Here is an 18,105-nt window from a genome sequence, read left to right as displayed (position 1 = left end):
TAGAGATTGAATAGCGACAGAGGTACCAGTTGATATGGCATGAATTGCATCGGAAGCGTCTGGAGCTTATTTTTGTGATGAGAGAGTTGCACCTGGAGTGGCGTTTAATCAGTTGAGCTAATGCAATCGTTAATAACAAAGCAAAGAATGCCGAAAAATTGTACCCCGGGAAGCCCAACACCGCCTTTAGGCGGTTTTTCCTTCAGACCGATTTTAGGGTACATAATTAATTTTTCTCCACTATATCTTTATCTATATCTATAAATTGCCTACTCACCGGTATTTTTTTAGCTCTTTAGCTCTTTCAATGCCAAAATTGGCTTTGAAATAATATTTTTTGGAAATCAAATGAGTTAAAGACATTCAATAAATTTAGTTTATTTAAAAATTATCTTTTAATGCTTTATGAGCGGGTAAAGGGTATTTCTTTGTTGAACCCACTCCGTTTTAACATTCCAAACGTATTTCTCATTTATTAACGTATTTACGAACATGTTTTTATCACAATTTAATCGTGTCATCAAATTCTATTAAAGTCGACGAAAACCAACTCTGTACATACTTGTATGAATTCCATTTTCCTAAACTACTTTCATTTTTGTTTTTGTTTCTGCCACACAAGGCAGGCACTTTGGCTTCAACGCTGCCACACAAAACAGAATCAAAAATGTTGCATGTAAAAATATCTTTAAAACTGCCACATATAAGAAGAAGGACAAAGACAACCACTGGACCAAGGCAATGGTGACCATTGCAGTGGATGGCGAATGCTTGTGGCCATATGTTGTTACATGCATACATACATCCATATATGGATACTCGTATATGCGTGTGTGTAAGTGCATTTATTTCTTAAACGCTGCACTTTGGGCTACAATTTCATTTGTCGACAAGGACACAGTCAACATCGATTGCATTGTATTCTGCATTTGCACGTCGCCATTTACGATAGAGCATGTATGTATGGATATACGCAAGTGATTCAGTGCTCGTGTCTGTGTGTGTGTGTGTGTGGAGTAAAATTGCACAAAATTGTTTTCCGTTTCGTTTCATTTCATTCTTGTTGCTTCTTCATTTTAAATGTGCATTTAAAATTTATTGCAGTCAAAGCAGAAAATTAACTGCATAGAAAATGCTGTCAATGTTCCCTGTCCACACTGTTCCCTCCCTCTTCAACCATCCACACATGCCACACTCATTGTTGTTGACAATTGAAATAACAATTTGCTGCCTTCCTCCTGCTATGAAATGGCGGACAGCCCCTTTTCAACCTAACAGGCTCAAGAGCTTACATCCTCATTCGATACTCATCCGATTTGTAAACATTTCGTTAGTGTGGCTAAGAAGATCCAGTGCTGTGTGCTTTTGGACTCGGCCTAAATCAATGGCACGCAAATTTATTTGTTTCTCAGCACTCAGACACAATTAAAAAGCCTCACACGCTGTTACCAGGAACATCACATACAGTAAAACAATAGCAATTGTCCAATTACACTTTTGCTTTTATTACTTATACGTCGTGTTGCCCGTGGCACTAACCATACAGCATATAGTTAGTGCCCGTGGCAAACTTACCGAAGTTTTCACGATAGTTTTCAGAAAACCATCAATAATGCTATCGATAGTTTTCGACAGTATGTTGATTTAATGAATTAGATTTTAATTAGTTATAAGTTTTCTTTCTCTGATAAGTTTTTCTTCTTATTTGGAAATTGTATTTTTTAAAATTTTTGTTTATAGGCTTGGTAAATTAAATCCCCCCATGGAGTCGAAGGCGTTTATCAGATATTATCGTCATTTGATTAGATTTTTCCAACATTACTTTTACAGCTAATATGACTTTTTTATACTATTATAAAAATGTTGACTTTAACAAATATGTGTAAAAATACAAGTTTTAAATTAAAAATATATTTTTAAATTAAATAACTAAAATTAATATTACTACTGAGACCTTTTTAAATGATCTTGAAAATTAAAGACGTTAACGCTCTCCTCTTCTATTTTTATCATCCAACATCTTAAAAAACTTGCAACTTTGAAAAATTTATTTTTGAAGACAGTGCATGGCTGTCATCAAAAACAGTTCAATACTGCCAATCCATCGATAGTTCTCCACATCTAAATTAAATTACACAATTATTTAAGTATTTAGTGAACGAAAATTACAAGTACAACATATGCGCATATTCACTAACAACATGACAAAAAAACATATTTTTAGTTAAATAATAATTATCATAAATACTATAAATTAAATAGCAAAATGTGTGGAAACATTATTTAAAAGTTCAGCAAGCTATAGGATGAATAACTGCTGTAATCGATCAGCTTTAGGAGAGATACAATACATATAAGCTATTTGTTGAAGAAAAAAAAGCAAAGTCTGCTAGAGATTACAATCCAAATTCTGTTGGACCAACTCATATACTTCAACTACGGATGCAAGCAGAAGGTTAACTAGGTTGTATGCTTAAAATTTTAATTTATTTTGCTTGTTATTTATTTTAACATACAAGTACATGTACTCTTTGGCAGCAATATTTAACATCTGATCTATGTCATGTGATTGTCTTGTTTCTTGTCCCTAATGATTTTATAATGTCATGTGGGTGCTTCAATAATAAAAAGAGAAGTAAATGCTACTTGAATAAGGTATCGAAGAGGGTGAGGGTTGCTTTTAATATTACTCGTGCTGGCGCTCTCGTTTAAACCCCGAATTTGCATATTAAATGCGGCTAATTGCGAATAAACTCATTAGAAAGGGCCACATATACGAGTATGCATATATACAAGCACTCATGCATATCTACAAACATCGAATCAACAAACACACGCGTTGGCGCCATTTACTGGAATCTTTTACAAATGGAAAGTGGGGATATTCCCATATACTCGTACATACACATTGGATATACATATTTACCCACACAGCGACATATTTGACGCAAATTTGGTTCGTTATCATTGTCATGGCTAATGCGGCAGACAAGGGCACACATGTAGTATTGTAAGCTCATTTGTGTAGATTTTGTTGGCAGAAGCCGCACCAACATTTGTTTTAATTATTATTATTATTGCATAATTAACAATTTCAAAATCATTTTAATTTTAAATGGCAATTAATTAGACTCAACGAAAGAGAAAACGAAAATTGGTAATCTCCAACGAATTGTGATTGCATATTCTGGGAGCTTAAATCTAAGTTGTTCCTGCTGTATTGGAAATCGGACAGTTTGAAGTCTCTCAGGGGGTTTATAAACAATGTTAAACTACTAACTAAACTTACGGCACTTAGATAAAATTTCATTAAATATTTCTTACTGTGTGAGAGTTCTTTATTTCCTCAAATTGTAGCTTTTCAAAAATATATTTCCTTAATTTTCTTTTCATAAAAAACGACTCCTTTGAGGAGAAAATCTTACTATTTTAAAACTGTTAAGTTGTTTGGCTGCCTTGATATCTTTATTCATCCCGTTGTCCTGATAATTAATTGAATGCATTTAGGTAATGCAAGACTTTGGCAACGGAGTTTCTTCCATACTATATAATGTTGACAAGAGGGTGAGTGAAATATACATTTTTATCGCTTCAAAAGAATGCCGTCCCAACAGCAATTTATTTTTTGTTGATTATTCCACAAACCAAATCTAGAACCCTAAAGCCATATCAGCATTGTCACCACACCCTACCACTCGCCTCACTCGCTTGGCACACTTGAGCCTGTGCCTACAAGTCGCACAAAAAGCCAACTGCATAGAAACTCGGCAGCAGCCTCATCAGCTGCCAACCAGCAGCAAACAGCACCAAAGGGACCCATATATCAAAAATCAACAGCGGAAAAAACCGAGACTCACATGTGTCACAAAGATAAATAGAAGAAACACATTCTAAAATCGGTGTAAAAAGTCAAAAACTTGTCTGCTGGCGACATTAAACATGGCGAAGCGCCGATAAGCATGCAAATGAAACCCACGAATGTGGCAAGCAGTTTGTGGGGCAGGGGCACCCACAGGAACCGCAGTCGCAACAAATTGTGCGCGTATCGCTGGCGGTGATGGCGGCGAAAACGGCGGCAACAACGATGTTGCCTTGGTTATGGATATGAGCGAGCAATCTTAATTGCGGGTCAAAAGGCAAGTGAAGTGGCAATCAATATGTATGAGAGAGGCGAACACAAAAGAAAAAAAAAATGGCCGGTTTCATTATTTTTCTGCTCGCCTTTTCGTCGTTAACAAAAATTGCAAGAAGATATGATGTGGGTTGAAAATTTAGATCGAACAGGGAGAAAATAAATATAACCCTACAATTCAAGTTGTTTACCTATAAGAGCTACGAGAAAAATAAAATGATAGAATTATCAAAGTTCTGCGATGTTTTGTTATCCCTCAATTGTTAGTCACAACTTAATCTCGCCAAACTATGCTGTCCATAATTGTATTCGATTTCCGGTAATATTTATAGAAACAGAACGAAGGAAGATATAAGCTTAAGACGTAGTGTGCAAAGGAATCACAAAAGGCAAATAAAGGCGTCACGGCTGACCCTTCCCCCCACGTCGTTGTGCGTAACAGTTTAACAGCGTCAACAGAGATCGAAAAGCCTTGCGCAGGAAGCAAAAGGAGAGACCGCAAGCAGATACCACCAGATACAAGTAACATGCGCTTAAGATACAATTTCCATTGTTAGAGCGACAGCACACAAAAAAAAATAGACAGAAAAACTCTGAAAAATGCGCGCAATTGCGGGCAAAATGTGACAAAAATGTTGAAAAGGGGCAAACGCCGGGAGGTATTCAGCTGGAGAGGGGCGGGAAGTGGCGACAAACAAGCTAACAAACGTTTGAAAATGACAAACTTTTCCGGGCAGCCGCCCGCTACGGTTGCCTAACCTCACTTTTCAACTTTGTGCTGACAGAAAAGTTTTTAGCACGCACAACGAACGCGTAGCCGCATTTTGCTTGCATACTTTTTGGCGTTTGGCAAGCGACTAGGGTGGCTTTGCCGGCTGCCTGGGAGCTTGCTTGTTATTTTTCGCTTTCATGAATTATTTGAGTTTTATGCGACAAATCACCTGCGAAATATGAATTCCTAGCGACGCGAGACATCACCTCACCACTTTCAATGCGCCCCAGGGGCCATCGACGTTCATGGGCAGAAAACCCCCAAGGGCTGCGAGTGGAGGGGATTGTGAGCGCGTGCGGTGCATTTCAAAACACGCTTTTGTCGTTACAATGTTAATCGTTCGTTAATCTGTTGTAAAATTCCAACCATCTGAAGAAAACCTCATCATTATTTATGCCGCACTGGAACTTTTTAATCGAAAAACGCTTCTGAGCGAGTATTACGATGCGCAGATATAGCTGACCAAGAATGGAATGCTAGAGTTGTGAAAGTCCAACCCTTAGTATGCTTAACCCACTTTGAAAATAAAAAGCTTTAATGCTGTTTAGTTTGCAATTTGTTTTTATACACTTTACCAAAATAAACATTGAAGGAATGCTAGAATCAAGCCGGCTCAACATTTCTCAACTCTTAAAATTTATTTAATATTTAAAAAATTAATTTTTAAAAATTTAATTAATTAAATAAAATTATTAACTTAAATAAAATAAACAAGTAAAAAAGCTAAAGTCGGGTGTCCCGACTTTGAAGTACTCTGTACATAATTATAGGGGTGTATAATTGCACATTTACATAGCAATTGCGTCTGTGTGAGTGTATGTATGCCTATGCGCATAATAACTAACTGGAGGTATTTCCAAAATTTTAGTTCGAAATTCCAAGAATCACGGGAGTTACGATATGTGTGGTAGAGGGGGGAGGGAGGGAAATTCCAAGATATACATTTTCCGCGTATTCACATAAGGCATATGGGACTAAAATTTGGTCTTCCTAGGTCTTATAGTCTCCGAGATATAGGCGATTATACGAATGGAAAATCGGGAAAACCCCCATAGGGGGGAAGTGGGGGGGAAAATCAAAAAAATAAAACAAACTCGTATAGAATACACACATAACGCATATTTGTGCAAAATTTGATGTCTCTATCTCTTATAGTCTCTGAGATCCAGGTGTTCATACGGACGGACAGACGGACAGTCGGACAGACGTAAAAGTATAAAAATCTTACATTAAGTATACAAGAGGAGCAAAAACTGTAAGTAAGCAATGATTGGTGAGTAATTATTGTTATACTATATGATAATAATATTAAAAGCATAAATCAAACCCACGCACAACAGGCTATTATCAAGATTTGATGAACAATCAAATGAAAACAAGATTTTGTACTTAGTTAAAGTAGAAAATTGTTAATTTTTCTTCTTCTTACCCATACACACTCTTATAGAAACCGGTAGCCCAAAAAAAACAAACATATTATTCAACAGACAGCAGCCAGGTTTTGTTGAAATTAATTGCATGCAGCTTAAGTCTTGTAACTCGAAGGTAAACGTTTTTCGAAATCTCCTCAACTTATGTAAAATCTTTAAAGCCAACACGGATCTTTGCCCTCATGCGTGCGTCAAAAGAAAAGCGCAGACACAGTATAGTATACGAGTACAGCATGGAGAAACTTTTACTGAATGTCGTAGACAATTGTACAAGTTCAACATTTGTCACACGTAGCAACATTTACGCAAGACAAAAACTCAATCTCTCAAGACACAAGAACAGCAACAACAAAAAACAAGATAGAAGACACATAAAACGCACCATGGAAATTAACAAAGAAACATCAACATTAAGTCAAATTGTTTCAGCTACCCGCATGTTGCACGTGGCACGCGTGTGGGGCGTGCCATAGTGGTAATGGGCGAGGAGCGAGGGGCGTGGACCGAGGGGCGAGGGGCGGTCTTGCGCCAGAGCGGTGCCCAAAAACACACAAGCGCGTCTGCATCAGTGTTCGTTCAGAGAAAGCAAAGTCGTCGCTGCCTGGTGCCTGGTGCCTGCTGCCTTCATAGATATAGTTGTCGTCATTTTAAACATCTCAAAGACAACGGGCTGACATGTGAGGGACCAGCGCAGACTCTATACAGACGCAAACACACTCGAGCATACACGTACATGGACTTGGCAGTCTGCACTCTTAAATAAGTGCACTGGGAGCGACAGGAATATTTTGGGCTGCCGTCTAAAATCCGTCCATCTGAACAAGCTCGTACTTTATTCTATTTGATTGTTTGTGTGCTCAAGTCTTCAAAAAAAAACGTCTATGACATCTTGCCAGTCTGTCACATTTGATGCGCGCTGCCTTTCTGGGAAGCTATGAGCTCCACAACTCCATGATGCAGCATCTAAGACCTAGGGATTTTCCCTTGGTAATGACTTTGCTGCAGGCATTGGGTGTGATATTGAGGTGCACTGAAACTCCATTGAAAAAAATTATATTACATTTCTAGAAGAATGGAAAGAATGACGATTAAAAGTACTGTTAACAAAAAAAAAGACTAATTGCGATATGCATGTATTTCCTGTGAACACAAACATTGCCTTATTTGAGTAAAGATCGTTAATAAGGAAAGTTGGATGCAACTAGAAAGTGTTTGGGTTTCATTTTTTAAATCTCTTCAACCTATACATTCGGGTCTCGTTAATGCAAGGTAACAGATAATTAATCAGGGCAGGAAGACAAACACAAACTCTCCTTATTTTAGCTTTAATACTTTCCGTTTATACAGACAGACGGACTTGACTATATCGATTCATCATAGTGATCACAAATGTTCACAAATACATATTTATGTAGTATATACTTTGTTGGATCTGCCAGACCTATTTCATTCGAATGTGTGACATTCCTATACAAAAATGAACGAAAAAATCAATAGGCTTAAGCTAATCGCTAGCAGAACTGAAAGAATAATAAAAGGACTATCGTGCTCATTTCCATTACATGCTAAGTACTTATACTTCATTCCTACTTCAATAGAGTCGCTTGTGACTTCAGGCGACCTCATCATCGATTAATGTTCTCATTGGTTAACTGCTTACTGAGACCATAACTTTTCTCGCAGTGCCTGCCACACGGAAAAGAATTGCTGCCAACAAACAAAACGCAAACATAATTAAACACGCCAGGCCCACTTTGGACTGCGAATTTTGCCACGTCCTGTGTTCTGCGTTTCATTTGCTTGGCTAACTTTCCGGCATGTTTTATTTTGTGTCTGTGAGCACAAAAATAAAAGCAAATTTGTCACAAGACACACGACTGGGACAAGGCGACAGCGACAATACATATTTCGCAACTAATGAAACACGCGATGCGGCGCATTGTTGCCCCTCTCCTGATCCTCCATCCTCCATCCTCAGCCCCAGCCTCGGCCCCAGCCTTGTCCGTGTCCGCGTCCGCGTCCGCGCCTTTGTCGCCTTCGTCGCGTAGTCATCAGCGTTGCCTGTCGTTGACATTTATGGCGTGCAACTGAATTTTTATAGCGCCGAAATTAGTGCAGGAATAGCGATATGTACGAGTATGAGCCATGGCTGAGTCGCTGACTGAGTGTCTGAGTGGCAGAATGCGGTGGCTGATGGCAGCCACTTATCAAAAGTGGAACGACTACAGTTGGAGTTCATAAAGACGCACTTATATTGAGTCATAAAACGGCGCTTGATTGGCCAGCCACGTGGGCGATGCGAGTGCAACTAATGTAGTTTATCTTTGGTCTCAGTCCCATTCCCAGTTAATGGCCAGACGCTTTGTGTTTTATTTCACAAAGCAAACTAATTGCATGCGATGGTGGGTGGCGTACTGGCCAGACAATGTAAGGAATTGGAAGCGTTGCCAATTTTCGCACTTAATTATGGAAAACGGAATGAACTTTGGGGATGGGAATGATGGGTTTGTCCAAACAGTTTCATGCTTCACGTGTGTGTGCAATATCCTGTCACTTCCGGCCATACCCTGCGCCGGCCTCCTTGCCCCGCCTCCACTGTCTGCACAAGTGAACAAACACAATACATAAAATAATTTCTAGCCTGCGGTGATTTGTGTGGCGGTGGATGCTTCTGCCGCTGCTGCTTTAAAATGCATTTTCAATTTGTGGGCACAACAAAGAGAAGGAGGCGTCTGGGGGCATGGGACCGGAGGCGGCGTCTGACGACGGTTGGCGAGCCTTTGTAAACTAATTTGGTTCCAAAAAAAGGCAACGATGTACATGTATATACATATGTACACACTCGTATATACATATGTATGTACATATATACAAATGTGCATGTACAAGTGCGGCATATCGAAAACAACGCTTTGAGGCTTTTTGTATCACGAGCCCATTGCCCACACTGACTGCAAAATGTACGCAAACAATGTAAAAAATGCAGAAGCAACAATAACAACAAAGAAATGCAACTGCAAATAACAACTCATACAACAAAAATAAACTCAAAAAAGGGAAAAAATTGAAAAATGAAAAACAATTGCTCATTGTCTGAGCAATTATACACGCATTGCTGCGCGCCCACAGACTTGTTTGTCTGCAATTGAAAATAAAGAATACAGAAAGAGCACAGCTCGAAAGGATATTGTGCCACAGTTCCGGTCCAAAGCTCCAAAGACCCAGCCTCAAACGGTGGCACACATGTATGTGTATATATTTACATATATATGTATATGTATATAGTCAAACATATGTGCTCAAAGCAATACAGAAAGTAGCGCGGAGTTTTAATGAAAATGAAATGTAACAGGATGTGCGAAAAATTGTGGCTGGAGCACCTACGGGTATGTAAATTTATAAACAAAATGTTAATATACTTCATTTATATTACTGCAAGGTAATGGTGAACCAAGCACAGTTTCTAGAACTGTATATAATTTCGTAAAACTGATTTCGCAGACACAGCTTAGGTTAATATTATAGTTGCTAGAACACAATGAAACAGGTTTAAAATACGTTGTTTCAAATTATTTACCAATTTTTGCTTTTCACAAATCATTTGTAGCTTATGTTAAAGATCTTGCATTGGGTGTATTTCGTCAAGTTCGATTATAAAGGGCTTAAGGTACTGAAATATCAGCATATTCTCACCATTTTTCCTTTAATAACATTTGTAAAATTCAACTTTATTTCCGATATTTAACAACTTTTTAAAATAATTAAGTTTCAGAGCGTCTCTTTTTACATGTGCTCCCGTTTGCTTCTTCTTTTCATCTATCTATCTTTATTTTTTATCGACTTATATAATATCTTATATCGACTAGTCTTATTTCGATAACTTACTAAATATGTACATTTTATACTCGGCCAATCTGACATTAGATCGGCCTCGATCTATTTGAATTTATATTTCAACGGTTTCATTTACATCAATTTGCATCCACGGCTTAAGTCGTGCTGGTTCAAGAATGCCTCTGTATGGTAGCTGGGTCAATTGACAGTCGTCCACGTCTGTTATCTCGTATCTGTCATTTGGAAGGACGCGACTCACTTTATAAGGCCCACGATATTTGGGTGAAAATTTCTTGTTTGACCCCGGTGTAGTTTCTATGTTACGAATAGCAACGAAGTCGCCTACAGAATACTGTGACGGTGGCCTATGTTTTAGTGCATAACTAGCCTCGTTCCTTTGTTGCGACCGTGTTATTCGACAACTCGCCTCATGCCTTATTTCTGTTAGATTTCGGGAATTTTCTGATTGGAATTTGTCATTAAGAAATTCAGCTAATTCGTCCACAATTGGACCCCTTTGATCACATCCAAACAGCAGTGTACTAGGAGTTTCATGAGTACTTGAGTGGACGGAATTGTTAAGGACGTATTCAACACGATAAAGCATCTTGTACCAATCAGACTGGTTTATGGGCTCAGACAGTTTCCCAAGCATGGGGGCCAATACGCGATTGACACGTTCAACCTGCCCATTTGCTTGAGGGGCTCCTGTGGCTACCTTTATATGCTGAATACTTCGCTTTTTCAGAAACTCTTCAAAATCAAGGGATGTGAAACATGAACCTCGGTCAGATATTACTCTTCTGGGTCGGCTATAGTATGCGAAGTACTTTTCCAAACAGGCATTTACTTCACGAGTCTTGGTAGAGCTTACCGGGTACAGCTTTACAAACTTAGTAAACGAATCAATGACAACCAGAATATGCTTGCTTTTGGATTGAACGCACGGTAAAGGACCCAAATGGTCAATGTGAATTGTATCGAAAGGCACTGGTGCCTTTGGAATGCTGTGCAAGGTTCTATGATGAATACTTCTGGGAACAGAGTGCAAAATACAAGGCAAGCAATTGCGAATGTATGCTTCCACCTTAACCTTCATCGTTGGGAACCAATATTTGGCCTTTAGTTCCTCAATACATTTTCCTGACGCTAAATGACCCAGCTTCTCGTGGACCAAACGAATTATCTGCTCTTGCATAAAAGTTGGTACATACAGAAGTAAAGTCTCATGGTCGTCAACTCTGTAAACCACTCCGTCAATTAAATCAAAGTTCTTAACACTACCTTTCTCCAAATCTTTCCGAATGGTTATGATCTCACTATCTCGCATTTGCTCTGTTCGCAGAAGCAATTCGACATCTCCTGGGGCTACACCGACCAATCCAATAATATCCTTTGACAACATATTTTCACGCATTTTGAACAATTTGGCTAAGGACTCGAAAATCTCTTCCTCCTCAAATGAAGTTACGACATTTCCCACAGGGTCATTACTTTCAGACTCTAACGGATTCACCTGTCTGCTAAGCGCATCAACGTGAGTCATTCCTGATCCTGTCCGATGTACAATGGAATAATTGTACCCTTCCAGTTCCAAGGACCAACGGGCTATTCTAGGATTAACAGCTTTTTTACTCAACGTTTGGACCAAAGAGTTACAGTCCGTCACTATGCGAAAAGGCCTATGTTCCAAATATATCCTAAACCGTCGAAGGGCATATATTATTGCAAGAGTTTCGAGCTCAAAGCTGTGATATTTCGCCTCATCTGCAGTAGTTTTTCTTGAAAAGAAGAAAACTGGATGGAGTTTCCCATCATCCTGCTTCTGCAGAAGAACAGCTCCATACCCATGCGAGCTAGCGTCCGTGTGCAGCTCCGTTTCGCGGTTCGCACTATACAATGAGAGAACTGGGGGTGCGGAAAGACTTTGTTTAAGTGTATTGAAAGCTGCTCTCTCTGTTTCTGACAAGGGAAATTGTCCTTTTCTTTTAAGGGCATCCGTAAGAGGTTTGGCTATCTTTGAAAAGGATGGAACAAATTTTCGAAAATACGAAAATAGACCAATACAGGAATGCAGTTCTTTGCCATTTGTAGGCTCCGGATAGTTTTGGATCGACGCAATATGGCTATTGTTTGGTGTTATCCCCTTAGCACTGACATATCCCAAATAATCTATACTTCTTTCTAAGAATTTGCTCTTTTTTATGTTCACCTCCAAACTATACTCGGTTAACTTTTTAAATAGTTTCTCCAGTACAACCATATGGTCCTCAACAGTACGTGTCGCCACAATAATGTCATCCATATAAACTAAAAGATCTCGAGATTTCACCAAAGAGTCCAGAACATTTGAAATAAACCGCTGAAATACAGCGGGCCCGTTTTTCAGTCCAAACGGCATTCTTAGGTATTCATATTGGCCGTCGGGGGTCACAAATGCGGTATATTTAATGGATTCGTTATCCATACCTATTTGGTGGAATCCGCTTTTTAGATCAATTACTGAGAACACTGACTTTCCCCCCAAATATTCTAGACAATCCTCATTAAGTGGCATAGGAAAATTGTCACGAACTGTCAATTTGTTAAGGCCTCTGTAGTCAATGCACATCCTAATATCACCCGATTTCTTCTTCACCAATACGATTGGTGACGCATATGGCGAATCGCTCTCTCTTATTATATTATTTGTCAGCAAATCCTCGACTATGTCTCTAACTTTATCCCTTTCGTAATACGACAGTCTTGGGGGGCTACTATGAAAGGGTGTATTATCATTTAGCTTGATTGTCATAGAACACTTCGGCGAACAAGGAGTAACTGGGCTTTTGTTTAAATAATGAACCTTAATTAAATCCCGGCATTTGTCAGCTATACCTAGTCCGAATTCCAAGCCGACATTTAGACTTTCATCAACAAGACTAACATTCTGTGATAATTCAAATTCACGTAACCGTTCACCATACAACAGCTCAGCTTCTTTGGCCTTGGATGCATTACGTTTGTTACTAACTTCCAAAGCGTCATTCATTTCATTCAGTTCCTTAAGGCTATTGTGATCGTCTGTATTACAATTAAATAACTTTGATTTATCGAGTACGGATGCACAGAAAGATTGATAAGCGAAACCAACTATTTTATCAGCATTATAATTTTGGCAGTTACATCTATGTTTAACATCTGTCAAAAGTTTTAAATTAAGTATACTTAGGGCATTTCTTCCCAAAAGTAATGGGGTTGGTAAAATCAAATCGGGAACTACATAAACTGGTATTTCATAATATTTGTTTTCAAACAGAACTGAACAAGTAATTTCTCCAAATGTTGGAATGGACTGATAGCCAAAGCCACGGTATTTACTATTTGATAATTCGCCTTTAAAAATTCTTAGTGGTACAAATGATATTGCTAAAAAGCTTATTGGGCTTCCGGAATCTAACAAAGAAAAAATATTTTTTACTTCTGTGCATCCGTTACTTTTATATATTCTTAAACTTACTAGTTTTATGTAAGACTGGTCTTCTTGCGGCGATAAGTTGTTCTTCGTAGCGACGCCTACGATCTTCTTAGGGCATTGTGCAGCTTTGTGGCCAACCTCAGAACAGTTAAAGCAAGCATTCGGTGGTCTCTTCGGTTGCTGACAATCCTTGCTTATATGGCCAGCTTGATTACAGTTGTAACATCGAATATCCTTTGTGGGCTCAGAACTCAGCCGACGGGGTGCAACTGTTTTCCGAACTGCAATTGTACGTACTTGTTCGTAACGTAAGAGACCTTTTCGCAACTCATCCATTGTTTTGCAGAAATACAGGGAACTCGACCGGCCGCTGAAGTCTTCCAAGCCGTCCACTATGCATTTTATAATGTCAGTGTCTTCCAAATCACTTTGTTTTGCAATATTGCGCATTGCAATAAAATACTGCAACAAGGATTCGTCCTTTTTAAGCTTACGGCTTTCCAATAACCTGCCTACTTCCAAACGTGTAGTTTTGGCGCCAAACACATCAGTCAAAGAATCTCGCAGCTCTTTCCAAGTTGATGATTTTTCGTAAGTGATGTAGTTCTTTGCAGAGCCGCGCAGCATTCTCAGAGCAAGTAGCCAAGTTTGTCTGTCGGTCATTTCAAAAGTTTCCGCTGCACGTTCGACTTCACACACCCATACATTAATTGACAGATGATCGTCTCCGGAAAATGCTGGAATCGTTGCTTCCACATCTCGTATGTCAAAATTCGGCAAGCTTCGGGGTTTTTCCAACATGGCTTCACTATCATACATACTAGCCTGCAGTTCTGCTAAGCGTTTCCTGGCAATACACACATCAGACATTCTTTCCAAAATATTTAACTCCTGATCGAGTGCGGCCAACGTTGTGATATGTTGGTTCTTGCCCGCGTTCGCAGCAACATTCTGATCTGGCAATGCATTTCCAACTTCTTTATGCTCATGTTCGTTCACTAATTTATACTTTTTCCCAGTAGAAGGGACGTCATCGTTTCCAAAAACATACTGGTGATCGCCGCCACCTGCGACGTCATCACGTTTCGCCAATTTTTCCCCAGTGACAGGGCCACCATCCACTTTTCCAAAAACATACTGATGATCGTTGCCGCCTGCGACGCCACCAGATTTCACCTCACCGTACCGCTTCACTCCACTCACGCCGTCGTCGCGCCCAGAACAGCCGAGAGTATTCACAATGTCGTCATCACCGACGCCATTTTTGCGCATTCGCACTAGCTCCTCAGCAGCCGCAGTTTCCATTTCTTGTGAAATGCCTTCTTGTGAAATTAATTCAGAGAATTAGCATGTCCATCCAATGCTATTTCACGCTGAGCATGTATTAATGTAGATTGGCGAAGAAGTGGGAGGGCTCACCCCACATCTGAAGTGTAAAATTCAACTTTATTTCCGATATTTAACAACTTTTTAAAATAATTAAGTTTCAGAGCGTCTCTTTTTACATGTGCTCTCGTTTGCTTCTTCTTTTCATCTATCTATCTTTATTTTTTATCGACTTATATAATATCTTATATCGACTAGTCTTATTTCGATAACTTACTAAATATGTACATTTTATACATTTTTAATATTTTTTTCTACAATCTCAAGAATTTAACATATTTCAAGTGGGTATTTAAATTGATTTTCTTTTCGGCATGTTCTTTAATAAATAACTGGTATTTTAGGGTTTAAGCAAATATAGTTCACAATTAACAATTTTCTATATGCTGCTACCAATTTCCCAGCTGCGTTTAGGAAGGCTGCACTGACTTTTTATTGGGGTACCCAAAAAACCCAACACTTTTCAGCTCGATTAATAATTCCTGATCATTACCGATGGCCTTATAAATGGCCTTTTCTAGCTCGTCATACTGAAAATGTGGCTCAAATGGCATATCGTCCAATGACTGAAACAAAACATTTCCACGTTCGTTTCCTATTGCAACTGTACGTCCACAGTTGGAAAATCTATTAGCAGTAATACTAAATTGAATGATTCCTAAGGTACTTCAAGTTTTCTCTTACTGTGCCACTGTATTAAAGGAGGAGTCCATTTCATGTTCTGCCATTGGTTTTAAAATATTTCGCCTTATGTCCCAAATTTGTACAGTTTCACGGTTTAGGGCAACAATTATGGTCGAATGAGTTGGACTCCAGTTAGCCCAATGCACAGGTTGAAAATTATCTTGTAACTCAATAAGCGGCCGCGTTATCCCATCTAACCAAATACGCACATACCTGCAATAGAGACAAGTGGGGTTAGTTATAATACTTAAGAACAAAGAACACAGTACCAATCGTTTCCACATGTGAGGAACAATTTGGGAGACCATGGAGAAAACTCCATTACATTAACACCACCATCGTGACATTTTAGGACTTCAAGATACTGATGCTGATAGTTTATGGAGCACTTATGTATACACCCCTCATCTGTGAGCACATAGTATATATCTTTGTGTAGTGGATGTGTGGTAACATATAAGCCTTGCGGATGTCTGTTTGACTCGCAAGTCATTACAGGAGATATGGGAACATGTATACCCTCCGGTGCGCCCTCCACGCGCTCTAAGGTCATCTGATTGAAGCCCAGGAGAAAGGGGCTTTTGATTATACGAAAGCGCGTTACTGATCCGTCCTGTGAAAGGCTCAAGAAGGGATCAATTTCACTCCCATCCCCTGACTCGGACTGTTTAATCCACCGTATGGAAACCACAGGAGAACAGCCTGGCGAAGTGCTGCGCTGCGATATGGCAATAGGAGGATCGCTTGGATTAGTCACATCACGCACCTCCACGGTACCATCGTACATCCCAATTGCTATTAATGATGGGAGAAATGGTGAAAAGCGTACTGCCGTCACTGGTATTTTATAGTAAAAGGCTCTCTCCGGTTCGCCAGGATTCTTAATGCTCCAAACGAACACGTCGCCACATTTGGGAACGTGCTGAGAGGAGAAAGAGTACAGGCCATAGGCAACTACAAAAATGTCACCATTACTGCGGCAGAAGCTAATGTCACTGACAGCTTTTCGTTCACCAAAACTTGGCGAAGGTATGCAACGGAAGAGCAAATCCATGGAATAGTTGTATTCGGCATCAGTGGAGCACCGATCGATGTACTCAAAATTTCGAAAACGTCTCATGCCAGCCTCGTGGATGTTACTTGAAATCGCACGTCCCATAAACATAATGGCGTTCTTAAAGCTAGTACTGTCAAAAAGGCGATTCTCCACGGTCTTCGCCTTTTCTCTCTCTTCGTCTTCTTCTTCGTTGTCATATGCTTGATCTGTTTGCATCTCTGAGTCCAACCGTATCAAGCTCTGGTTAAGTGTAGTTATGGTATGTTTGCCTACTAGATTGTGCACTGTATCGTACATCTCGAAATTAGAAACATAAGAGCCAACCGTAGCACTATCGATCATTATTGTGTTTACTGCCCGAGAAGTCATAAGCACGACGTTTGTCTGTGCGTCGTTGTCTGATCGTCGTCGAACCTTTCCCTTGCCAACGGTCAGGTAATCGTATTGACGGTTGTCCTTTTCAACTTCATCGGCTTCCGGTGAACCCTTCAGGACGGTTGTGCTATTTTGTGTGAATATCTCCACAAATTCGGTCTTCTTCAGGGTCACTTTAACAAAGGATTTAGTGTAGGGCACTAGCGCCGCTTCTTCTTTTGGTTTATCCTCAGTTGGCGGTTCAAATAAAATAGTATCGTACATTATCTACAAAGTATTCAAATATTCATCGTTTGATCTCAAACTATCTGTGGGACTTACGCCATTCATAAGATCGTCTATAGACTGCTTATTACCACCCACACCAGCTCGCATGCTTCCGCGGGTTCTAGACTGAGACTGACTCAAATTTACATGCACAAAAGCCATATTTTCCACTTCATCCTTTAGACGGTCATTAAAGACCAAAAACTGCTGGCTGTAGAGGTCATCAGGTATGTACTTCGGGGTCATATCTACTTCTTCGCCGTTCACATTTTCTGTGACCTGATTATGGTAATGGTAACCAATAATAGCGAATTGAACAAGAATATGAAATAAGTGAGACAGTGAACCTTAAACTGTTGGCGATTTTGCAGATCTGCTTGGATCTCTTGTGCATAAGAATGTAAGTCCTCCCGCCTTACATACTCCTCCTTCTTCTTTTTTGCTGGTTCATCAGTTGCTTCTTGAATGACCTGAACAGACTTCTTCACCCCCTTTGTTTCTATGGTTGATTTTTTCTTGAAGAACAATATTTATAATGGGCCTTTTAAACTATGAAAACTACATATAATACATACCATGGTGAAATTCTATATTAAGATATATTTACTTATTTGTATATGCATATATATATTGTCAAACTTATTGACAACTAACATGTAACTTATTAAGTTTCAAGCATTGTTATAGCCTGTATATTAGTTTTGTGCGCAT

At 39.3% G+C, this 18,105-nt stretch overlaps 1 protein-coding gene across 1 annotated transcript; it reads right to left on the bottom strand.

Annotated features, from left to right (window-relative positions):
- Window positions 1-15,236: 15,236 nt before the first annotated feature.
- On the bottom strand, window positions 15,237-17,981 carry LOC115624793 (WD repeat-containing protein 78). Its single transcript, XM_030519636.1, has 6 exons — window positions 17,970-17,981; window positions 17,742-17,909; window positions 17,449-17,673; window positions 15,965-17,394; window positions 15,696-15,908; window positions 15,237-15,638 (listed from the first exon to the last, which is right to left on the bottom strand). The coding sequence occupies exons 1-6, from the start codon at window positions 17,970-17,972 to the stop codon at window positions 15,422-15,424; spliced, it is 2,256 nt and encodes a 751-aa protein (XP_030375496.1). The 5' UTR covers window positions 17,973-17,981; the 3' UTR covers window positions 15,237-15,421.
- Window positions 17,982-18,105: the final 124 nt, after the last annotated feature.

Source organism: Scaptodrosophila lebanonensis, unplaced genomic scaffold (assembly GCF_003285725.1).
Source record: "Scaptodrosophila lebanonensis strain 11010-0011.00,11010-0021.00 unplaced genomic scaffold, SlebRS2 tig00000061-arrow-pilon, whole genome shotgun sequence".
Taxonomy (NCBI): Eukaryota; Metazoa; Arthropoda; class Insecta; order Diptera; family Drosophilidae; genus Scaptodrosophila; species Scaptodrosophila lebanonensis.
The sequence above is the reverse complement of the archived record's forward strand: the minus strand, read 5'-3'. Positions and strand labels throughout refer to the sequence as shown.